General features: G+C 41.4%; 1 protein-coding gene across 3 annotated transcripts in view; it reads right to left on the bottom strand.

Annotated features, from left to right (window-relative positions):
• edar (ectodysplasin A receptor) overlaps positions 1-25,920 on the bottom strand; it is a 44,162-nt gene that overhangs the window by 15,977 nt on the left and 2,265 nt on the right. For all 3 annotated transcript variants that reach the window (XM_030428735.1, XM_030428736.1, XM_030428737.1), the window contains exons 2-5: positions 11,898-11,964; positions 7,747-7,866; positions 4,799-4,980; positions 449-534 (exon numbers count right to left, since the gene is read on the bottom strand). In XM_030428735.1, coding sequence (XP_030284595.1) covers positions 449-534; positions 4,799-4,980; positions 7,747-7,866; positions 11,898-11,948 — 439 coding nt within the window. In that variant the 5' untranslated portion in view covers positions 11,949-11,964. The remainder of the gene's footprint in view (positions 1-448; positions 535-4,798; positions 4,981-7,746; positions 7,867-11,897; positions 11,965-25,920) is intronic.

Genomic DNA, 25,920 nt, shown 5'->3' with positions numbered 1-25,920 from the left:
TGTGGTCGTGGCAGCACTTGGCGCCACGCATGCGCGCAAACACTCGGATGCATGTACACACAGTGTCAGGTATGCAGGGTAATGAGTGAGGCAGTGAGGTTAAGGATAAGCTGCCAAACACCCCTCTGGGGCCACAAAAAAAGGAGATGAAGGATGTTTGACTCCCTCTGACGGGAGAGGACGGTGGCCAGAGGGTCCCGGGAGAACTCAGAGCTACCTTCGACCTCCGACTGTTCCCTAAAAACCGACGCCGCGCTTTTTTCGACATCTGCTTTCACACAGCCTGTCCTTTTTCATTTCCTGTCATTTGCATATGAAAGTTTGATGTTTGGTCCATTTAAATCCAGTGGAAACCAGGTCAGTGTTTGGAGACAGAGAGCTGTGAAGATAAAGGTTGAAAAAGAGAAGAAGAAAAGGTTTGAAAGTGTTGTGAAGAGGTTGTTCTTACATTCTTTGGTGTTTCGTGGTGCGTTCTGGCACGAGTGGCAAACCATCCCGTAGAGGTTCCTGGGTCTGTTTTCCAGCATATAATACCTGAGAAACATAAAATACATGATTATAATCTGGCAACTTGATAAGACTATATAATAAGGCTGCACTAGGTAACTTAGCAGAGACGGATCCTCCAAGAGAAACTTCTTAAATTAAAATCAGTTTCAAACAAGTAATCGCAGGCACGGCAGGTGTGTGCGTACAGTACGTGGCCTCCCTGCCGCTTAGACATACCATACCTACATGGTGCATAAGTAGGTGGAAGCAGCTGAGGTGAAAAGTTTGACTAAGTGAAGAAATGTACATAATTGATGCCCTGGAGACACTAAGTATGGCTTGGTGCATATTATCGCCCTGAGTCATGAAGCGGCTGTTTGAGGCAAAAACAGCAGCAGGCTGCAGGGAGTCTGTGAGCGACTGTGGAGCGGCAGTAAATCATTTAAGGCTTGAGAACATGAAGCGGTGTGAACACTTAATGTATGCAGCGAGCAGGTGATCGAGTGAAGCCTTTCATAGGCGTTGAGATAGTCGGAGCAGCTGCAACACTTGAGCATCAGAAGAGTTCATGAAGGGCTTTCTGAGGGTTTTGGTGGACAGACAGTTGAGGGAAACTTGTCTGCTGGTGATTCTTTTTGGGTTTCTTTCATTAGACATTAGCCACTGTGGTTGAGCTACACAATTACAAATGTTTAACAGTTGAGCGTTCACCTTCCGACTCATTTATGAAGAATGGCTTGTTCAACACTTTCAGTAAATGTTCCACCGAGCATTAAATCATCATGTCCAATCATCATTTTAATTGTGACTATTCAACGTAACTGTATTTTGATTTTATATCTAATTCTTTCAATGTATCTATTAAATGACGTGCCATTATTGCAAAGTTTATGGCTTTTGTAGGACTGACTGTTATTTTACGTTGAGTTATTTTACTTTTCATAAGATTGTCTAAGATAAAACAATCGTATTTTAATGGCAGACTCATACTTGTTGGACTTTCTTTGTCAGTTTATCCCCTTGTTATTGTTTAACACTCATTGTAAATGAGGGTCACCCCTTAATGATTCCTGTAGCATAGATAAAGGTTGACTTTTCAACTGATTGACTGACTGTTTTTCATTCTAAATTGTTTGTTATTTGATACAATCATGTAATCATTTGCAGATGTTTGTCACTCCCCACTTTAAAATCATCTTAAACCTCTAATAGAAATTCGTATCATATTTATAATATTTAGGAGTTGGATGGACACAAAATGCACAAGCTGCAACGCAGGTGGAGCGGCAGAAATATTATCTCTCTTATATCACAGCAAAACAGTATTGTGACAAAAACAGACTGAGCTGTACATTCTGCCAAAAAAGCCCACAAATGATGTTAATGTTAATCAATAATACAGTTATTCATATCAAGTTTCCTTAATACTGTTACAATGAAAAAAAGCAGCTTGCACTTCTCCAAAACATAATAAATATAACGGGTGCACGGAAGTTGCAGGAACAAATAATGAACAAAACTCTATCAGACCAATTACCACGTTTCAGCTCTAAGCCTGATGACGCTGATGAATGCTTAGAGCCACAATAAAAGATAAGGTTTGTTCTCTGAGAGTGCTGGATGCATTTCTATTATTAATAATAAAAAAATGCATATGCAATTTTCCTGCCACCTCCACTTTTGTAATATTATCATCACGACTAGTGAAGTGCTGTTGTCTATTATTGAGACATCGTTGATATATCCACATGCAATTATTACTTAATTACAGCCTATAACATGAATTATTTTGAAGTGCTACTGATGTTGCTGACAGGGAGAGCAGCAGATAAACACGTCTGTCATGAGAGATTCATTCTCATATTCCTCCAGGTCTTTTTGCTCTCTGCTGAGATTCAGGCCTTCAAGTGAACTTCGTTACGACCGCTCAGGCCTGTTCTGTCCCGCATCAGACATGTGTGGACTGACTGCGCCGCGCGAAGATCTGCACATACGGTGCGGCATTTATAGCACCGATGCCGAGCACACTCGTTCCTGCAACAATCACGCCAATTCAAAGCAAAGGCATCATGAGAGAGGACAGCAAGAGCCAAGAAATCTAAAGGCGGAAGGATGGCCTCCAGATTGATGACAAGAGGAGGAGACTTGAACATTAAACCGTCTCTGCTGGAGTCAACGGGTCGAAAAATCATGAATCTCTCTTATTTACGCAAATTACTTCAAGGCTTACTTAATTACTCACTGCCCACATGTAATTATGCTTATCAGATGAAATATGAGTCAGAAAAATAATCCTGTTTTCTCCTCAGCAAATAATCATGTGTAAAATATCTATTGCACAGCAGGAGAGCCAAAGTTAACAACGCTGTAAGAAAATTAACAGTTTGGTGTCGACAACGCCAATCAGTCACTTTTTCTCCAGAGAAGCGCGCGCGCGCGGGGGGATTGATGGATGATGGGAAGGACCAGCAAGGGAGAAGTGGAGAAGAAGGTCTGGTAACGTTTAAGCACACCCGTTGACTCGATATCTTAAGTGACAGCGGCGTAACATCCACAGCTGTTGTATGCAAATGGAGAGGTTCAGTGTGTGTTTGCGCACAAAGGGAGGCAGTGTGTTTGGAGGAAGACAACAGGGTGGTCCCTTCATGTCAAGTCATGTTACATTAAAGAAAATGTGCGCGTACTGTACACCAGCCAACAACCGAACACAGTCGTACAGGGCAATGTACGTATACAGCGTCTCTGTTTGTGTATGCAAAGCAGACGCTATATATAAATATTCTTCTCTCGTCTGAATTCAGTTACAGTCATACAGCAAAATCCTTAAACTATCTCAGCAGTCTTGTTTATTGATGCACGCAGCTATAGATGCTCTATATGTCTGGTTCAGCTGCGTAAACGTGGTCATGTGTCCACCTTCATCCGGAAACGTTTTACTTTTCATTTAAAATAAACAACGTACAAAACTTTTACAATCCTTAACAAACACACATTTGTGTATGAGTCATGAAAATGTGTTCAGAAGATACTCAACATGTCGATACTGACGTTTTGGAGTAAATATTCCGATAACGATATAATGGCCGGTACACGCAAATTTTTTTTTAAATGATCCCTAAAATGCAGTTGGTGCAATGCAAATGGTGCTGGATATCTTACATGTGAACATTAAACTTTATGGTCAAAAATGACATCCGTGCACTGAAACAACAAAACTCACTGGGAATTTAATAACAGAATTAACGCCAAGCATCATTTTCTGCATTATATTTTGTTAAAAAGTAAGTTTTTTACGGATAGATACTGATACGCTGTGATAGGCTAACAGTGGCCAATGATATCAACCAACCAATATCAAGGTCAGCAGTCAAAAACAGTATTTTGTCTTCCATTATTTTTCATTCACAAACATCCAATACCACTTTCAGCGAATGTTCCCATTGGGGGGGAATTCCTGGATGTTAATCAGGTCGGGTGCTATAACTTCTTTAAAACTTTGCTCATGGTGCACCGTGTTGTTACACGTCAGAGCCGAGCTCGCTGAGGGCTCACTGAAGCGTGAAATCACCCTATGTGTTTATTTTATGCAACGTGTGGACACGAAAATCACAAGAAAACTCTGAAGCTGTTGTTGTTCTTTTGTCTTTTGTCTTTGCAAATGTTTTATGAGGAAGTAAATTCATTTAACGGATTTGTTAGACTTCAAGATTACATGCAGCTTTTTCTGAGATGGACAAAGTAAATACCTTTAATAAAGATCACTACGTTTTTTAATGATCTGCCGGCCAAACTTGGCCCCCCAAATGTTTCTAGTGAAAAAGATCTTCAAAATACATATTATTTTGATGTTTTAATTTTTGTAGGTAAAAATGCTTTTAATTACAAATCATCCTATTCATTAATTATTTATTTCATAATCTGAGCATGGCAGGCAGAGAATGAGCAGAGGAAGTCAATCAGTTATGAGAACATTTTGTTTCTTAAAGCTACAATACGACACAACAGGCGCTTAGTTTTGGCCAGTGGTCCACCATCAAGTATTAGTTTTGGCCCTCCGAGGGAAAAAAGTTTGGGCATCCCTGATCGAAGCGATCCTGTGAGCGCTCTTTCGGTGGCAGAGTCTTGGTGGTATGTTCTTTTTTTTTTCTTCTTTTCCAAATGCGGTCACAAACTCAATGAAAGCTGATTATAAACAGTAACTTTTAGGGCACCAAAAGCAATAGGCTTGGTATTGTGTGGTAAATGTCTCCTGGCCTTTTTGGTTTTAACCTCATGGGTTTTGTTGTGTTGTTGTGTTTGCACTGCTTACCCCGGTAAACAGGGTCCACACTCCGCATCGCTGTCCGGAGTTCCCGCGACGCGAACGGTGGCTTTGTAGAGGGCGTCACAGTCTTTGTGCCGTCTGCAGATCTCATACTTCCCTTTGGAGTATTTCCCCTGTGGGCACGGCACACAGGCGAAGTCCTCGTCCTTCACACCGTAGCCACAGGTCTGCAAAACACACACACACACACACACACACACACACACACACACACACACACACAAAAACATACACATTTTGGTTAATATTTCTCTCCTGCAGTAAGTTTGGTGAAGTGTGATTCTTCATAAACTCAACACTCAGTGAGATGATTTACAACACACACACACACACACACACACACACACACACACACACACACACACACACACACACACACACACACACACAGGGACCTCTGTGACCAATCAGATTCCTCTTTTGTCATGTACTGCCAGATTAGGACATGGATAGAAACAGATGTGTGTGTGTGTGTGTGTGTGTGTGTGTGTTTGTGTGTGTACAGTTCCCCATGCCTGGTTGTGTTTAAGATGACCAACTCATCATTCTGTCTTGTGTCATCATCTCCTTCTTTCTCTGTACCGTTAGTTCCTCTCAGTGGGGAGGCCACACACACACACACACACACACACACATACACACACATACGAAAACACACTCTGTCTCTCTTTCATCTTTCATTTCCCTCGTCCTTTCATCTGTCTATTAAAAGAAGCCATGCCTCTTAGCTCTGGGCTACAGTAGACCCACTCTTAGAGAAATCTGATATTTCTTCCCTTTTGTTTGACGTCCCTAAGTCTCGGTGTGATTGTTTAATATAAAACTGCGCCGAGCTATCGGCAACATCTTGTCGCTTTGGGTTAAAGTTGCCTTGGATCTTCGGCACCCGAGTCACTGCGGAGGACTCTGCTTCTGTTCGTCACGCTAAACTGTATCCGACCGAAAGCTCCTCTCTTTTCAAAGCAAATTTGTCACCTCTCTTAATCATGCGTATCATTAATCTAGGAGGTGGGGGGGGTAGAATCGAGCTTTCTGTCATTGTTGAAAGTTGAAAATGAAAGGAAAGGATGGAGGACAACGAGAGAGGGTGGTGACAGGCAAACAAAGCTCTCAGGCAGAGTCAATCCAGGGGGGTTGCAGTAAATGTTAAGCATCTTTAACCCGAGGGAGCGTTCACATGTCATGCCTTGAAACTTCTTTAATGTTTCCTCACCATCAACTTCATCGCTCATTAAAAAGTTAGAAAGTTGGAAAAATGAGACCGACTTCAGTGCAACATCACAGACAATCTGGATCTGGAACAAGATGCACAATGTCTTTCTCGTGGTGTGGTGTGCCTGTGTGTGTGTGAGCACGTATACTTTCTGAAGCCGCTCTTGTGAAGAGGAACCCTGTCGTTATCCCATGATTAAAAGGGTGTCGAGAAAAACACACATGCACACACACGCACACACACACACACACTTGTAGGGAAAGCTCAGGGGAACGAAATCAGACATGAATTACAGACAGTGGCAGCGAGGATCAGATGGGCAGGAGAAAGTGCAAAGGAGGCTCTCATCTCGCTGATTGAACCTCTTTCTTCTTGGGCGGTTCAATCGCTCACAAATGACTTAATTACTCTTTATGACAGAGCCGTGCGCTTATCACACTGAGCCTCTCATTGGAGTCTCTGTCCTGCTTGATTTTACAAGTTCGAACATTGTTGGGATGCTTACTAGAAGCACATGTTGGCTTCGCGAACACAAGGCAGGAAGGAGGGACACACAGATGGTACAATCAGGAGACTTTAAACAGGCTTTTGAAGCTCAAGGGGAGGAAGGAAGGAAGGAAGGAAGGAGAGAAGGAAGGAGAGAAGGAAGGAAGGAAGGAAGGCTTCAGAGTCATGACTGTAAACTTAATGCCGTTTGCCATTTATCTGATGAAGGTAAAAGAGTTTGGACACTCACAACATCTGGCCTCATATGCTATCATGGACAGCTATCACTGCTATCAACAATGTAGCACTAGCCATCTAGCTACTTTGCTACTGAGACATGATCAAACTAGTATCGACTGTCTCACTCTTGCTATAAAGAAAACAACCATAATACATCGAAGCAACACTTAGTTTGAGGTGCGCTTGTGTGAAAACCCCTGTCGGTCGAGCCATGTAGCTCACTACCCCAACAAGAACCAGGAATCAGGACTAAGTGGACGGGACAAAGGGGTGTATTGGGATTGGGTTTTGTTCATTGGTTTCCTCCATAATTCCTAATTTCCATAACCCGAGCAAACTACCTCCATAAATTGTATTTATAGCACTAATCATGTCTCACAGGTTGATCCAGTTGTAATTTACTGCACTCCGCACCAATTCACTTGAATCAACACACGACCTTTAAAAATAGATATCAAAATAATACTCAAAATACGTGACATTTGCTGCGCCCGAATAAATTACAGTGGCTATAATTCATTCTGTTCACCCTTGAGTGCGGCTGTCTCTCTCAGGTGGGTGTGGCACCCCGGGGTGCCAGCTGAAGCGTTTACCTTGGCTCCGGCTCGCTCTGGCTGTCGGCAGGCTGACTGACGGAGTCTAAATCACTATGTGGCTACTGCAAGTCATTCGGCGTAATGCATGACTTCACACCGGTGTCAATGAGAGCAATAAAGCGTGAGACATTGTTCATTTGAATTTAGGCACTGTTCACTGCGCAGCTATGTGTGCGGTGGGTGGTCTGAACAGGAAGGACACGTCGGTTCATAAGGTCAGCGCTGTTTCTTTGGGATTTCAGGTGATCAGCGATTGATTTGATGCTGAATGAATCATTGCAAACACCGCTAATAAAACGCTCACAGAAAGTATAATTGCTGAAAAAGAACCACAGAGCAATAATTATAGTGACAAACAGGATTATAAGCTCAATTAATGGTTTTCATTCGTGTCTCACCATATGCGGCTCTTGTCCCGGCTGGCACTGAGGGCAGGCCTGGCAACTGTTACTGGTCTGATTGAAGAACTCGTACTCTCCACAGCTGGAATACTCCGCGCTGGCAAACATACAACACACCTGGAGGGAGAGACAGAAAACGTGATTAATGACACATTAATGACATTGTCTAAGTGTGAAAACAAACATGTGACTGGACGTGCTGCTAGTTCAGCATCAGATCAGCCAACAAAATGTGAATTAAAGGGACACTATATAGTTTTGTAGAAATTCAAACTCAGACATTCTAACATTAAAAGATCAATGAGGTAAAAATACAGACATATACATTTTTTCCCATAACTGAATAATAATAATAAGGTCCCCAGAACACCATTTGAAGTTAACAGGGTGGCAGGGTCCGCCACATATAAACAAAGTAAGCAGTATGAAATTGTGTTGTCCTTCAAGGTCAGTTTGTTTATTCAGTTTACTGAAACATTAAAACAAAGAGAGTTTATTTACTTTGTTTAGGCATAAAAAATAAATCAGCCAATGAAGATTTTTCTCTTCTGATTAAAATGTATTCTCCAAATCTACATAGCGCAGCTTTAAGTAATAAATACATGTTGAAAAATGTATCCATCATGAAAACAGACCTCTTGCTGTCGTTTGTTCTATGAAACTAAAATCCAGACTGACGAGGCTCTCGGCTTTTGCATCATCATGTTGCACCATGTGCGGTGCAAACCTGTGGCAGGTGCAGGTCGATTTTTATGACAGGTTGAGTCATTCTAGCAGCCATTATGGTTTTACTGACTTCCTCGAGGTTTTAGTTTAGGCTTGCAGACTTCTACAGAATCTACAGAATGACATAGAAAAAGGAACAGCACTGACGCAGACACAGACGAGACACCTAAGACGAGCATGTCTCCAAAACAAAAAAAATAATACAATAAAATAACAATAATAATAATTAATAATAATAAAAAAATAACTGAGAGATGTTTTGTTCATGTTTCCTCGTTCAGAATCGTTTTCGGTCAATATGTTATGTAAATGTATTTGATGAAATTTAATGAAAAAACATGGTCAGTTTTTCTTTTATTATGTTGTTTTATTTAAGACTAGATTTCAGCACACAGACGCTCCAAGAAATGACATCACAAAGAGCAAAAAATATGAATGCGACGACCATTTCCACTGCATAGTTCAAAGGTTTTTTTTTGTTTTTTTGTTTGTGTGTTTGTTTCGGGGTAGTAACCCTTTGTGACTTAACTACTATAGATATTGATAAAACCTTCCATTTGTTTAAATATCTATTTTTGTATTCATGCTGCCCATAGGATATAAAACATACATATATAAATTAATATATTGATATTAAAATAAAAAGACCCCATTTAAATCTTTTTCATCTCACGTCACATTCGTTTTGACAGACGTGGTTCTCTATACAATCTTCCACTTTTGTTTCTCAGCTGATTATACAACACCAGGGCTGCATTTCTTCAAATGAATCTGTAGACTGTAAGTGATCAGTCGGAAAAAGTTTGAATGTGCTGAAACCAAAAGAATTATCTGTTTCATTGACTTTGCTGAAACTTTTCAAATCTAGAGAAACACATTATTTTCTGCACTAAGAGTTTATTTGCAATGTAAACAAAAATATGTGAGTCCATTTAGTTTGTAATTCGACAATTTGATTGGAATTAATACCCTACATCACCAAACTAACTGCGACATAGCCACCATGTCACAGGTGGACTGCTGACTGCAGCTCGTTGATGTGTGACACTTCTTATCTAATATTTTATTTAAAAAAAACTGTAAAAATACACACAACACTTTGTACGTTGGCTTGTTTCCGTTGAACACATTTAAAAAGTCCAATAATGATTCATACTCAACATCTGCAACAGCAGCGGAGAACATTACTGCAGGGGGAAGACGGGTGATTTATTCAGCAAAACCAACAGGCTACAAATCAACGTCGCCATTTTAATTGGCTAAAACCAAAGAGCAAAACAACAAACATCACATCCGGACTCGATCCTCTGTGATACTCAGATTAGTGGAGATCATTGTTGTGTGTCCATGAGAGAGAGAGAGAGAGAGAGAGAGAGAGAGAGAGAAGTTTGCACAATACCAGATTGACTTGTGTGTCCATTGTGTGTGTGTGTGTGTGTGGCATTGTGTCATTGTGGCTCACTGTAATAAGTAGCAGCTGGTATTTAAAGTTTTACCAGCACAGTTTGTCCTCTTCCAAACAAACTAACTGACTTTAAAAAAATCATCTGCAGTCCAGAAAATAATGACTGTATGACTAAGTCTCTCCATCAGCTCTCTGTTGTTTTATTAAAATGTCCTCCTCCTCCTCAGAACCATCTCATGACAGCCGCTACAGGACACTGTTCAACTCTGCCTGTGTGTGTGTGTGTGTGTGTGTGTGTGTGTGTGGAGCCCGGTCATATCAAAAGTAGATTTAAACTGACCTCATCCTCACACATACCTAGTAGAGTTTGACAAGCAATGACTGGATAAACTCTCCGCCGTGAGTCAAAATCTGAACTTGTAGTTTTAATTTGGTAGAAATAAAGGTTTGGACAAGCGCTTCCTCTTATCAGGTTGGTTAGTCAGAGCACGTCATCGCTTAAAGTAGCTGCTTCAAGAGATTCATTTTGAAAAGCATGGTCATAATCACAGCAGGAATGAGAACGAGACGAGATATTTTGACTTTTAGCACGTATAGTCTGAGTTACGTATCTGGATCCTGCATTTCCCATGTTGCAACTCAGTAGTATATTTAATAAGGCCTCTCCAGCCTCCTAAATTCACACTTTTTTTTAATGCCAGACCTTCAGTTCGTAATTCAGGATTTCCACTTTGAATACTTCTGAATGCACACTGTGCCATTTGGTGGATTGTCCGTTTTACACCTCCAGGCACACGAGCATTCCAATTCTTTTAATCTATATGAAACATTTTTTGACACAGTGTTCTTCCTTGTCAGTGAGTCAGCTATCCCACAGTGCTCTATGACGGGGCTGCGTAAAGTGCGGCCCAACTGATGTTTCTCACAAAAAATGAAATAACGAAATATATAATTAATAAAAATTAAACAAAAACCTTTACAATGTATTGCTTGTACTCACGCTGTGAAAACACAAGTAGAAGTCCTGTGCTTGGTATGCAATTTGAGTAAAAATTTACTGGCCCTGATTGTTAAATAGTAAATGATCAGATTGTTATTACTTCTGCCAAGAAGGTTGTGTTTCCTCCTGTGTCCGTTTACTTGTTTGTTGTTGGTTTGTCGGCAGGATTACACAAAAACTACTGAGCGGATTCCCACAAAACTTGGACTGGGGACGGGTCTCTGCCCGGAAGAGACCCCATCAACTTTTGGTGTGGATCTGGATAAACAGACAGATCTGGGAATATTTTTAGAAAATAAAGCACGGATCATGATGAAAGACTTTTAGGTGGTATAGTTCAGCAGTTATGGCTGGTTTTAAACTTGGAGTGACATTGGATTGGGATGATTCAATTAAAGGGGACTATGGTTTCTGAATTCGTTGCGGTGCATTTCCAATGGCACATCTCAGGATCTCTTCCTCTCTCGACTCAGTGCTTGTGTGTCAGCCTGCAGGTGCACACGGCGACTGATCAGAGGAGAGCACAGTAAGGAGAGAGGGGCTAAGGTGAAAGGAGCTCGATTGGGAACACTGCCAGTGGGTTTCGACATCAAAACAAGCAGCGAATTTCCAGATTCACGCTCAAATTATGAAGATATCACGTCTCTGGAAAACTAGGTTGACTAATTGGTATAAGTGCTGCAAAGTTGTGCAAGCTGCTGGCACACAACACCCAAAGTCTGGGTGACGCAGCACCAAGCGTGGAGTCAACTGTGGCTGCGATCCATACCGACGGACTAACAGCAGCTCAGAGGATACCCGAAATAGGATGATGATTTTAGAGGCTACTGCTGACAGTATTTTGAAGAGGGTAAGAAGAAGGAGTATAAAAAAAACAAAAACAGGAGAGGAAGGGTGTAGAGAGGGAGACGAAAAGAGACTATGGAGGGAAGAGGGAGGAACTGATGGAAATAAAGTCAAAGATTACATAAACAGATTTTGGAGGAAAGACACGGGAAACACAGAATGAGAACTTACTAATAACGACGTCAGAAAGCTGGGCATCTTCCGTCCTCTCCTCTCTGACATGTTTGCGTCGTTCTTCCTGCACAAGAGAGAGAAATACAAAGAGAGAGATGGTCATTCGTTGTAGAACAATCACACTCCTGCACCAGACTTCACTCACGAAACAGCGAAGTCATGAATCCCACAGTAGTGCAGTCAGCGGGCACATTGTGTGTGTGTGTGTGTGTGTGGCCCAGATGAGTTCACTGTCCCGTTACCATCACGTCATCGCCCATAAACATGTAATAGCAACAGAGCAGCCCATGGCATTCCTCCGTCTCATAACTGCGGGCACACGTCACTGTTGGCTTACCTCCGCTTCAATAAAGGGAGGTGATATCACTTAATAACATTCAATTATCTGCCCATTTCTTTATGTCTCCCTCACACACGGGCATTAATGTTTGTTAAAATCAAAACTGGCCTGTAGTGCCGGGCCTAGTGCGTGTACAGCTGCTGTTAGTTGGGCTCAAACTAATAAATCATCAGCAGAACGTGAAGAAATAACAACTTTTACATTGTGTATCGTATTGCAGAGATATCTAGTGAAGTTAGCATGCTAACCAGCTAGCCCCGGCCCCGTCCCAGTCCAGACCAGCAGCTGACTAACTGACTAATGGCTAACTGGGCTAACTAGATAACAAGGTCTATGAACTCACAACAATAACTACATTTCCCTTCAGCGCCCCCAACAGTCACTGACTTCCTGCATCCCTGACTCACACCAAAACAATTTAGATGCACAAAGAGCTACAGGTGAGAGGGGAAATCTGTATTTTTGATTTTTTTAGGGGTTGAACTGTCCCTTTACCAGGTTGTATTTAAAGTATTTGTGTCCAAGACGAGCGCCCTATCCCGTTCTTGGCTCTGTGAGTGGAACCGCTGTATAATCTTCCTGAGGACGTAATTGACGCCGCTTTGCTGGAGTCCCACAAAACAAATTTAGAACGCTGCCGCCATCCTCTCCGACACACACACACACACACACACACACACACACACAGTGGACGCCGGGTAAACAGTCATTAGGGGATTGTGTGTTTGTTTTAGCAACCAGGCTTATATACTCCGTGTCTCGCGGCTGAAGACTTCCTTTACGACCGCTGGCAGTAAAACCAACAGGTTGCAAATGTCTAAAAGCCATGAAAGCACCCAGTAAGACATTAATGTGTCAGAATGTGCTTTGCTCGTATTTTATACTCTTGACATGACAGCAGGAGCTTGGAAGCACTTTTAATGCTGTTGATAGCAACGCTTCGTAAAAGCCTGTGTGTGTTTCTCTCAGTATGGCATAAAGCATTCGTGTGTTCGTGGGAGTCCATGTGCCTGTGTGGTAGTGTGTAATTGCTTATTATTGTTTTTGCACATGTGTCTGCAAGATCCAGCCTGCGATTATATATTTACTGTCCTGCATTGTTTTTTTTTTGGGATGGAGCGTTTGTTGTGTGTCGGTGTGTGTGTGTGTGTGTGTGTGTGTTTAAATGACGTCCTAATTGAAAGGGTATGTGTTGGCGAGGGCAAAGATTCACCTCCTAGGTCGTGTTTGAAGCGAGTCGACGGGCGATGAGCTCAGACACACTCAGCGAAAAAAGGCCAAGGACTTGTAAACAAACTGAAAATAAATACAACGAAAAAATAAATCACCGGCCTCCGGAGGGAGAGAGAGAGTGGAGCACACCGACTGATTTGCAGCGTTTATGGCAATCCGATCACTGAGCTCTGAATTCAGAGGAACCCCCCTTTTTCACTGGAAGCTGCCTTGTTGCTTCGCTGACTGACTGATTGGGGTTTTTCAGTTTTCTTTAAAGAACTTAAAAAGTACACGCAGCTCTCATGCTTCATTTAGGTTTAATTCATTAAGAGAGCAGCACGTTAAATTATGTAGCATTTACCACGCATCATATTTTCCCAAGATTTTCTCTCCTTTTTTTCGCTGATATGCTTCCAGGATGAAAATGAGTGTGACTTTGTGCTAAGTGTGTGTATGTGTGTGTGTGTGTTTGTGTGTGTGTGTGTGTGTGTGTGTGTGTGTGTGTGTGTGTGTGTGTGTCTCCGACAGGGTGGCAGTACAGATAAGAGCGCGTTGCTCCCGTCGGCTTCCTGAAACACACAGGCTTCCGCGGAAGCAAGCGGCGCTGCTGGATGTTAAATTAACTCTCTCCAATTATGATTTGCTTCTAATATACAAGTTAATTACACGCCTCCATTTAATATTTTTCGAACCAACAAACTCCACCATATCAGAGTCAATAAGGCCCCAAAAAGAATCAAACGCTACAATCCTTTGATCGACTCAGCAATGGGATAAATGAATTCTCTGGCCATTAGGATCAAATGGAAAGCTGCGAGTCACAGTTCTGTGATGATGAATGTGAGAAATTAGAACTGGAATCCGCTTTTATTTTTTCTCATGGGCCACAGTGACACTCATTTTCACAGCTCAGTAAGATTTTAAGTCATATTATGTACACCCAAACCCAAACACCAGTTGGTGTGAAATCATGCCCACAAGCAGAGTCGACATACACAAACGCACCTTTAATGACTGTAATTAAGTGCATTTCTCACGGAGTCTCATTCAGTGCTGATGACTACTGTATATACTGAAGGTGCAGGTGGATGTTTAAATGTGTGTATGGACACTTTTCTTGGATCTATGGCTTCCATACATGCCCTGGAAAATTATCGTACTCATGAATGATTTATGGATTTACATGGGACACCATAAACAGAGCTGATGACACACCCAGACCCCCCGCAGGAGGACAGGAGACACTGAGTGAGGGAGACAGGAAACCTTGATGATCTAACTTGCTGCCTTTTTTTTTTTTTTACCAAAACAGTAAAAACTAATCAATATTTTTCCTGAAAGAGGAACAAAACTACAGTTTCACAGAGCTCCAGACTAACTTTGTACACTGGTTGCACTAGTGTGTCTCACTTTTTCATTTAGATGCAAAAGATAATACATTTTCATTTAATTTGTGAACACAATATTTGCAGATAAATGTTTTTTTTTTTATAATTATTTTAAAAGGAAATTGTCATCACATTTAATGTATCATGTCTAATTATCTATTGAACGTGTACCTTATTTTTTCCTCATATTAATATTTTATGTATTTCTTTGTTTTCTATTGGATCATTGTTTATTGACTGGTTCGTTTTCTGCTTATTTTGTTGGATACTTGTTTCATTTTACCAATTTATGTGAAATTAATATTTATCAGTGTTTTGTTGTGTAAGGGAGGGGAGGTCTGTTTGTGTGCCTGATGTCTTCCTGACCTCTCCTGACACATATTTCGTCTCACAGAAAATGAGAAATAATTTTCAGTGATCTGTATTAAAATAAAATAATAATTCTGTCAGGGGAAAATATAAATCTCGTTTCCTGGTTTGAAACCTGGACATAAAACCTGCAAGAACTCTGCACAGAACTAAAGCTGCAATGATGAGATTAGAAAAGTTCAATGTTAATTGAATTGCCAACATTTTTGACGATTGATTATAATCAGTTGTGTATTTATTTAAAGAAAAATTGTCTGATCCTGGCTTGTTGTTCGTCTGTTTACTCCACTATGACCGACCGTAGGGTGAATATTTCTGGGTTGTGGATGAAACGTAACATTTGAGGGTGTGATCTTGCTGAACACAATCAACAATCAGTGGATAGCAGTGGCTCTAGAATAGTGATTAAACCGGAGCATATGTTTCCATAGTTACGCTCTGTAGTGTGGATGAATCCTTTTGAACTTCAAGCACATGATCAGGAAATAAGTGACATTTCCAACAAGATGCGTTCATGGAAATGTGGTTTTAAATGTGAAAAGGAGAGTATATGTAAAGATTTTCTAATGTTTCCAAAGCGTGTAGAGACAACATAAAGTACTGAGCAGATATCCAGAGTCTGACCTCTATCTAAAGACAGACAGCGCTGGTTTCCGTTAGCCATGAAGGTGATCACTCCGTAACCTTCAATCAAGCCGTCCCAGCTGCCTACACCTGACCGTACCTTCTCCACAGGAGTGGCGCTAAAGAAAACACAAACACTGACACTGTTCGTTCTGACATGAAAGAATGTTGTTGTTTTGACTGATGTGCCCTGAGGTCAGGACAAATCAATTCAACACATCTACAGCTGAACTTTAAATCCACCTGAAGCTGTCGGAAGCATCAAAGACGTGTGTGTGTGTGTGTGTGTGTGTGTGTGTATGTGTGTGTGTGTGTGTGTGTGTTAGAGAGAGAGAGGAAGAAGCTGCCATTACATCTGCTATCTCAGGTCACAATCTGTCTGTCTGGCTCCAAACCTCTGATTTCACTCTTCCTTGTCGCAGACTTGAGTGAAAAACCTTCTGATCTTCAATGATGGCTAATTCCCCGACCCCCGGGGGTTTGATCTCACTTAATAACAGCTTACACAAACATACACACGTGCGCACACGCGCACACACACACACTAACACATAGATATATGACCGATAAATACGTGCAGAGTTAGCTTCTGAGGGCAAAATAGGGTTTAATTGCACAAGTCCTTGTGGTAAGACCACAACTGCTGTTTGTGTGTGTGTGTGTGTGTGTGTGTGTGTCTGCATGTGTCTGTGTGCGTGTGTATATGCAAATGTGTGTGTGTGTATACGTGTAGACTTGTGTGTTGCTGCTAGGGAGATGAAAGGGTAGATAGCACTTTTTTTTTTCAAATCAGGAAATGAAGAACTGCCAAATGGATGTGGACCCCCTCAAGGCTACTCATTATGGGGTTAAAGTGATGCACACACACACACACACACACACACACACACACACACACACACACACACACACACACACACACACACACACACACCCCTCCGTGTTTGAAGCCTGTGTGTCTCCTGACACTCTGTTCTACCTCTTTCTAGCCTGTCTCGGTGTCTCCAGCCCTCGCTCGCTCTCTGTCGGGGCAGGTCTGAGATGAAAGTCAGCCCAAATCTTTTGCCCCCCGAGGGTATGAATCTTCTAACGACCACATAATCTCTGATAAATAACCCTTCTGTCTTTACCTGTGTCATTAACAGCTAGGGCCTATGCAGCTCTCCGTGGCACCAGTGCGATGCAGCGATCGCGTCGGGCAGCTCCCAGTACGAGCGAGTGGATTTCGGCTGCTAGATTTCTGGACGAATCAAGTTTTTCTTTTTAAAAGCCTCATTATTTTGCCATTTTTTCTCATCTCAATAACTTGTCAACAACCTCCAGCCCTCCCTGCCTCCTTTCATTAGCTCCGTCTTCGTCTCTGTTTCTCATTTGGTTTCGTTTGATTGCTTTTCTTTGTCAGCAGAAGGAAATCCAATATGGAATTCGACATAACTATGGCAAGACAATTTACTCTGCCTCATTTAAAAATGCACAATAACAAACCCACTGACCTCAAAAATGTATCTGATGCAATCCAATGAGCCCTAAAAGAAGACATCTCTCATCAAAGCTCCCTGGCCCACAGTGACAAGTATAATGCCTTAATATCATTAAGAATCCGGCAGGAAACTTCAAAGCAGGATTAAGTCTGCAGTGATATGGACTGCAGCTAAATGTGACAGCCAAATGTGATAGGCTGAGTTAAAAGTCATTATAGGGATGTTTTATACCCTGTAGGTGAAAGGAGGGGTCGGCATATGGAAATTCCCATAGATCATCTCATACCAACACACACATTAAGGAGACAGGAACCCCTGTTACCTCTTCTTCTTGGCAGTCGGAGCTGGCATAGCCCAATGACTACATCCTTGTGTTTGTATTCTTTGAAGTAATGCTTAATACGTTAATGTGTCAGCAAATTGTATGTTAAATTCTATAAGCAGAGCGTTCAAGTCCACCAATCAAGCAACAGGGTCGACTGAACTCACCTTGACGTCACCCATTGGTTTGTGGACTCCTGTTCTGAAACCTCAAGTTTTACATCGAGCATTATGGCCATTTGAGCCAGAAGTGACCAACATATGATCTATTCCTAAACCCATCCAAGTATTTTTTGCGCCTAAACCTAACCAAACCTTTCTTAAGCAACATTAATAAACATCGAGAAGTCTAACTGTAAAGCCTTCACTTGCAAAACTGACATCAGAGGGGCAGGTAAAGTGTCGTAGTTTGAAGCTTAAGGTCACTAACCAAGCTGCCGTATGTGATGAGTTGAGATGGAGAACGTTTTGGTCAATCACAACGCTGCCACACCGTGAGGCATACCCTGCTTTATGGGCCATTTTACCCCTAATGGGACGATTATTCATTTTGACATCAAGCAGTGTTGAAGAAGACATGAAACTAGCGACTGAGAAAATAAACTTGTGAGGAAACTGCTTAATGAGTTAACAAATCAAGAGAGAGGTAGGTTCATTTTCTTATAAGCTTGCATATAAATTGACTTGATTTTTTAAACCAGTGGAGTCGCCACCTGCTGGTCATCAAAAAGAATACAGCTATAAGGCACTTCTGCATTGGCTTCACTTTTCAGACCCGGAGAGCTCTGTCCATATTTTGTACAGTCTGTCCTCAGAACAGTAAAGAACATCAGTGGTTTCTCATGTGAAAGACGCTCGTCTTCAGTCATACTGACAAATATGCTCTGGGCCTTAATAAGCAGTAGATTCTTACTGCATGATCAATCTATTGCGAGTCAATATCTCCCCTTTTTCTACCCAGACTCGGATGCCCAATCCCCTGCGGTCTTTATCATTACTTACTCTGCCTTTGGCCTTAAGAAGGCTTGCAGTTTAATAATTGGAAGATTCAAGATATCCCCGTGCTTCCAACCTGGTAGTCTCCAATACAGCAGCATGCCACAAGTTCAATAAAACGCTCAACCGAGCCACAGGGAGCTCTACTTGAAGATGAATCCAGCAACCCAGTTACTATAAACCCAGCCAGTTTCAAATAAAAACATGGCCAAGCTGACGCTTCGGGTAAATCCAGTTTCTTAAATCTTTGGTATGTGTTTTTTAAAGTGGCGAACATGTGAATGAGCCACTTTTACCCTCTTATTTAGGTGTCAAATCCCCAAAAACAGACATTAGCCTACTTCCTCATGTACGTGTAAGATCAATTTTTAAGGACAACGTGTTTGTTTGGATTTTGGAAAATCTGCTTCTTAGCTCTGGGACACAAACGTAATGCAACAAATCAGAAGCAAACCTCAAACAAACTTTACCGATGCCAACTCTGGCACTTTGTTGCTGTTAACTTTTACTGGAACATGTAACAGATACCACTCAACCAACATTGTTAAACTTGGTTCTGTCTGTCTCTTTGGCTTAACATTCTACTAATTAATTATTTTAAGAGGTATCCCAAATTAATCTCTTCCTCTGAACTGTCCCGTGTCTTTCTTAATGTAGTTATCGACAGATTGTGTGGGAAACGGCTTTTCACCATCTGTGTTTAACCCTGTAAAGGATATTCATTACACCAATTGATAATGACTTCCTGCCTGATTAAGTAATGGGCCAATCAGTGGCGAGGGAACTCTGCCAACAAGCAAATCAATGAAGAACATGAAGAAAGTCGTTAGAGGACGGTTTGTGGGCGCTTCCACAGCACTTAATTTCTGAAGACAATTAAATCAGCAGCGTGTGGTTCCAGGGATCTCTGTCATCTAAAAGCAAAATCTGTTTTCCATTGAAATCGTTCTCTTTTTTCTCTTACTTTGTTTTTTTTTCTTTCAAGCAACCTCTGTGCTTACACTAATATTGTTTGGCTGAGGCTGATGGTGGCTGATGATTCTGACAATATTTGATGGCTCTGATCACGGACACTGTCTCATATCACTCTGGAAGAAATACACTCACACACTAAAACACATAATCCCTTTTCTTCCAGGCCATAAACAAATTCCAGAGTTAATCAATGCAGTCTTCTATCCCTTAAAAAAGCTGATTATTTTATCCTTTTACAGATCCAAGTTCTCAACTATCCAAACTCAAGCAGGATCTCAAACACACGCTACCCACTCTGACACACAACGCCCCAAATCCTTCCAGGCAACCAAGCAGCAAGTATATTGCACTCGCTATCATCGAGCTTCTGATGCAAGAAGAGGTGGTCATCGTCAGCTTCACCTCAAATGATGCAGATCTCAAAAGAAAACTCTCTATCAGCTTCCAAGCGTATGATTCAACACTAAACCAAACAAAACTGGCTTGAACAGTAACGAATATAAATCTAGCTAGCTAGCGAGATGGTGGTGGCGTGACAGCTAGTCAAGATGGCAGCATTTAAATGACTGTAAGCATGAAACGACTGGATATTTTTAATGAGACATCGGGACGACTTCCAGTTCTGTTAGTGGCAACAAAACTGAATAGTTTGAAGCGTCAGAATCGGCAAAACATGATTCCTAATCCCAACCAAGTTGTTTCTGTGCCTAAACCTAACCTGACCACAAGATCACAACCAAGGATGATGATAAATTGATCTTTGTGAGCTTCCATTAACGGGATTATAATGAATATCCTCTCAATACCTGAAGGGGAAGACACATCTTTACAATCAGATGTCACCATGGCGTCAATTAAGTCTGGATTCAAAACTAAACAACGACAGGAAGATAAGGTGCCTGCCGTTTATTTATCCTTTATTTACGCAGTGATGCAATAAAACTCTTTGTTGCTTAACCAATGTAAGTCAAGTGTATGTATGTTTGTTCCAGTATGTTATTGTGCCATTTAGGGAATTTCAATTATCGCAATTATTTTGATTATGTTTTCAATAGATCATCAACATGAATTCTGGTGACTGTGTTTGATGTTATTAGAGTTTAATATTTATGATCTGAACATGAACTCTCACAGGTGATAAAACTTCCATCTAGTGGGTCTGCATATAAAACATGAACCAGTAACGGTGTGGACTTCCCCGCTATCAAGTTCCTGCAGTCTGTCATTTAAACCTCCACCAGCTCTGGTGAAAAACTCACTCTGATGAGACATCGTATTTTTTTTGTCTTTACACCGGATGAAGTGTGCCTCTCGTTCAGTCTACTTTGTTATATTTCACATCAGGTTTTACACTTCAACAAATGCAGCAGTGATTGTTTCTAACTCATGAGGATATAATCAGAGGCATTCATCTTCTAATCATCATGAAAAGAAATCTCAGTCTACGAGATACCACGTTATTAAAGGGATATTCCGGTGTAAGTTTAATCTATGTTCTAACACACCGTGACACCGAGTAGGACCCCCCTCGAGAGATAAAGTTTGCAGACCACTAGCTTGTGTAGTTTTAGCAAAATTCAGAAACGACCGCACGACAACAATACATTGCAGTAAATGAGTCCAAGTATAAACCGCCATCAAAAAGCCACAAATAATTCTCAGAACAGCACCAAACTTCAGCAACATTAGAAATACGGTCCCAGAACATATTTCGAGGCATCAAACATATGATATAGTTGCCGTATTTGTCGGAAAAAATAAACAAAAGTCACCACCCGAGAAGCCTTCCTTGTTGTAGGGAAGCCCTGTGAGTCGATCATTACTGCAGGACTCTACTGCACTCGGTAATCGACTCGTTTCTGAGGTTGCTAAAACTACGCAAGCTAGCGGTCTGCAAACTTTATCTCTCGAGGGGGGGGGTCCTACTCGGTGTCACGGTGTGTTAGAAAATGGATTAAATTTACACCGGAATATCCCTTTAACCATTCTGCAGCTACATCATACCTGCGCTTCTAATAATCCACCCGAAAAGCATCAAAACACACATCAGCTCAACTATTTCTACATTTTCTGCTCTGAATTTCAGCGACTATTCCAAGTGTGTGTTCAAGAATTTGGTCATTCCACTGTCAATCCACTTTTAAGTGCCCCTGTCTGTCTTTTTTTTTTCATGGGTGAATTATGACGGTGGAATGTGCTGCTGGCATTTTGTCTCCTTTCTATGATTTGGGTGCAGTCTGAGGGTAAATAGAGGGGTGGCAGCGGCGCTGTCAGTCAAGTAGACCAACCACTTTCACATTCAGGTGAATCAGACCATGAGGGAGTCTCCACACTTCTCTAAACAGAACACACTGATTGGGGAAAAGGACTATAGTTGCAATTAATCAGCATTCTCTGCAATTCAGGCTCGCACATATTTGCAAAGGTTTCTTCCGGTTCTCCAAGTCTTTAGTGCTAAAGGAAGTCAAACTCACTGAACAAAGTAGCCATCAAGGCTCAGATATCACAAACTAAATGAGCCATAAACAGATAGGTCTAATTTGCAACATGATGACCGTCTGAGTTTGATGTGAAAATAAACCCCTGATTAAAGCGATTTCCAACTTCGGAGACAGACACAAACCTCAGACAACAGCTGGCTCTCGTCTGCTGCTGCCGACTTAAAAAAATCTATTTACCCCGATCCTGTCCAACTGCAGTGTCGTGGTTTATCAGTGTGAACGTTGTTTTCACAGGAGTGTCAAAACATTGCTTTGCAGCAACTTGAATTTCCACCAACGAATCAGACGAGAAAACTACTGCAACTGGGACACACAAAGAACTGGTGTCTCTGTTTCTGTTTTCCAGAGAAGACCTCATGGTAAGATGTAATTCCTTAAATAATGTGCAGATCTTCCACGAAGCAGAAAAACACACCTCCGAAAAATAAAAATTACATACATGACCAGAGCACAACATGAAATGTGTGTGTGCACGCGCGTGTGTGTGTGTGTGATGTCTCTTCATCTCTCTTCATCTTTTGATTGCTTTAATTACAGACTTACTGTCAGCTTCCCACTCGCTGCGCAGGAAAAACAAACTCTTAGAGCACATGAAAAGACACACGCACACGTGCACACACACACACACACACACACACACCTATCCCAGCTCCAGTCAGTCTGTAAACTCTTTGATTCTGTGCCTGCCGGTGATCTGTCTTTCATCGTCTCCTCTCCCTGATCCCTTGTTCCCTTCTGTAGCTCCGCTGGGGCAGAACATCTCTCTCCCTGTCTCCGTCTCTGTTTGTTTTGCAGCGGCTGGAGGTGGGAAAGCTTAATCTGCAACCAGCCATTATCTCCATACATTACTGTTTCCCTTTTTAAATAACCTGCAATGAAGGGATTGCCGAACAAACAATCATCTGGGATAAAAAAATTAAAAAAAGTTACAAGTGTTTTGGTAAAAGGTGTTTCCTGTCTCCCTTGTTTTAAAGTATTGACACGAGCATCGACACGAATTCTTACCAAAAAACGTCTTTGGCAAAGTGATATTCTGCAATATTTGCATCTCTGCATTTCTTCTTTCACCATAAAAAACTGTCTTGTGTTTGAACTCAGCATGTATTTAAGTGTTTAACAGAGAATTGTACAAATAAATGCCTCGTGTTGGGGAATTATTTGGTGGTGAGGTATTCAGAAGTATAACAGTATTAATGACAAATTACATGATGGAACATTAACTGCTTTTGACATTAGAAAAGTTGTTATCGATAATCGCTTAGGGGAAGACCGATCATCACCCTGGCCGATTATCAGGGCTGATATTCAGCATCAGACTGCAGATAAAATAAACTAATTAAAAAATGTGCTACTCTGGCTTTGATGCAACTTCCTCTCACAAATAAATAGTAGTTCCAAATATTGATTATCAGTCTCCTTGATTTCTGATTATCTGTATTGGTATCAGCCCTGAAAAAGCCACATCGGTCGAATCCTAAGGTTGGTGATCTTATACATTACTTGGTTTCGGATTGAAACCAAACTCTGAGCCAGAGTTGCCAACCCCAAATCGAGGAAACCAACAAAAATTGAGTCTACTGTACTCGGTAAATACATACAGTACAGTAACGTTCCATTAAAGGATGTGCCCTACAAGAGCACCGCAGCTACAGCTCTAATATAAATGACCTTACTCAAAGACAGTTAGTGTTACAATAGTTATTTTCAGTTAAAAGAAATATGCGTTGTATCAGTATTGTTCATTTCTGCTTGTTGTCAGCATTTCACCAACTGTGAAGTATTCTTACATTAATCTGCGCCTTCTCAGAGTGTTCCTAGCCGTTGGATAACTCAACCACATCACCAGAAAAAAAACAAAAAATGTTGGCGACGTACGTTTCTGCAAATCACAGATATGTTAAAGCAACGCTATACTTACGGTTTTGTTGGGTTTAGGCACAACTAACACTTGGTTGGGGTTAGGAAAAGATCATGTTTTTGGCTTTCAATTGCCGTTTTGGTCGGCACAAACAGAGCTGAAATCTGTCCTGAGGCTTTTTCCTAAAAATATCTAGTGGTTTCACATTTACAAATGTGGAAACGCAGTGTTGAGCTGCGGTCACTGGCCTGGCAGCATTCTCGCCTGTAACTCCGACACTAGACCCTCCACAAAGTTATGCCACAAACATGTAATATGGACAGAAATGGTACGCGGGCCTGTGACACATACGAATATGAATGTATTAGTGGTTTACAGAAACATTACCCGCCAAAGTTTTATCCTGGTGACTGGGTTGGGCTAATTCTCGTCTGAGCAGCAGCTTTTCTTGATGAATGGATGTGGCTGTGAGGCAGAAGGAAACTTCATCCTCACAGCCCTTTGAAAAAATTAAGACTTTAAGAATTTAAGTACTTTAAACCAGCGGAGGCATCTTCGCCGTCTTCTATTAAAGCGTATTTTCATTTGCCAACATGAGCAGTTCGGACCACACCATCACAACAGATTCAGCACCAGACTGCACAGGTGCCCCACAACATGATCCCTCACCGACTTCCCACCTACCAACTGTCTGCCAAAACACACCACAACGTGGGATTAAACCTGCCATGGCGTGCAAAAGCTGTTACTTTAAAGCACCCACTCCCACACAACAATCTGTTTCAGCTTTGTCTTAACAATTAATCATTTTGTGTAATATAGAAAAAATAGGCTTTCCTAAATACCTCAATGTATTTCTGTTTTTCCACAAAATAGTTAAAAAATGATGACTAACTGAAGCAGTTTCCATTCGCAGGACTCTTAAGTAGACACAAATTAGACCGCAAACCTCAATGTGATTAAAATGTGTTCCCTGGGGCTCCGTGGAGAGGCTTCAACCTTTGATTCAGTATTGGTTTGTTAAACCGTCTGCACTGCTCGTGGGGAAATAATAGCGGTGAGAGTGAAACCTATGATTAAAAAACTATGTTTTTTTTCCTTTCTATGTTGCTTTGCTGGAGATTAGTGCATGTAAATTAAAATATAATGAAATGCAGCTACCTCTCATTTTGCAGAGGACCTCCTGGAAGCCCCTCGGGGGGGTCCCGAAGATCCACCGACTTATTCAAAGTTGCCTGTCCTGGTGACTCTGAGTTGTGCAGCAATTATTAGTTACACGGGGAAGTTATTTGGGACACAGTGAGGCAGGATGTTATCTGAAGAAGACTTTTGTTTCCTCTTTAAAAGAACAGCACGCATTGTTGTACGACCTACCAGTGTTGGGAACATGCAGATCCTCAGCATACAGATACAAATGTAAGAGCTCACTGATAAACCCTACAAAATAAAACCCATTGACGCTTCTTGTCCGGTGCTTTTTGTAAACTAAACATAGACATAGACTGCTTAAGGACGCACATGCATGCAGATGGCCGTATATACATGTCTGTCGATGACTACACCCACTACACCAACAAGCAAAATCAATACACCAACCAAGGCAGGGAAGGTGAAGACCACCAGGAAGTAAACACTGATGTAAACAATGCAGGTTTCAAACTTTTCAAGACCAATTTTCCTTTGACAGGAATGTTTTCACCACGTCAGGTGAGATGTCAAAGATTAACATGATGAGTTTCAGGAAACAAATGCTGAACGTAAACACAAACTTTGTTTACGAGACAACTCCACAGGGCACCTTTAAATATACTTCAATACGAACAGATCATTAATACTTCATGGCTATTTCTGCATCGCTGTAAAAGTAAAACACCAGTTGTTTAAGTGGAAGAATTTGTTTTCCATTAAAAACAACAATGCCTGTTTTGTGAGCTGTTTTTTGTTTATTACTT

Source organism: Sparus aurata, chromosome 9 (assembly GCF_900880675.1).
Source record: "Sparus aurata chromosome 9, fSpaAur1.1, whole genome shotgun sequence".
Lineage (NCBI taxonomy): Eukaryota > Metazoa > Chordata > Actinopteri > Spariformes > Sparidae > Sparus > Sparus aurata.
The sequence above is the reverse complement of the archived record's forward strand: the minus strand, read 5'-3'. Positions and strand labels throughout refer to the sequence as shown.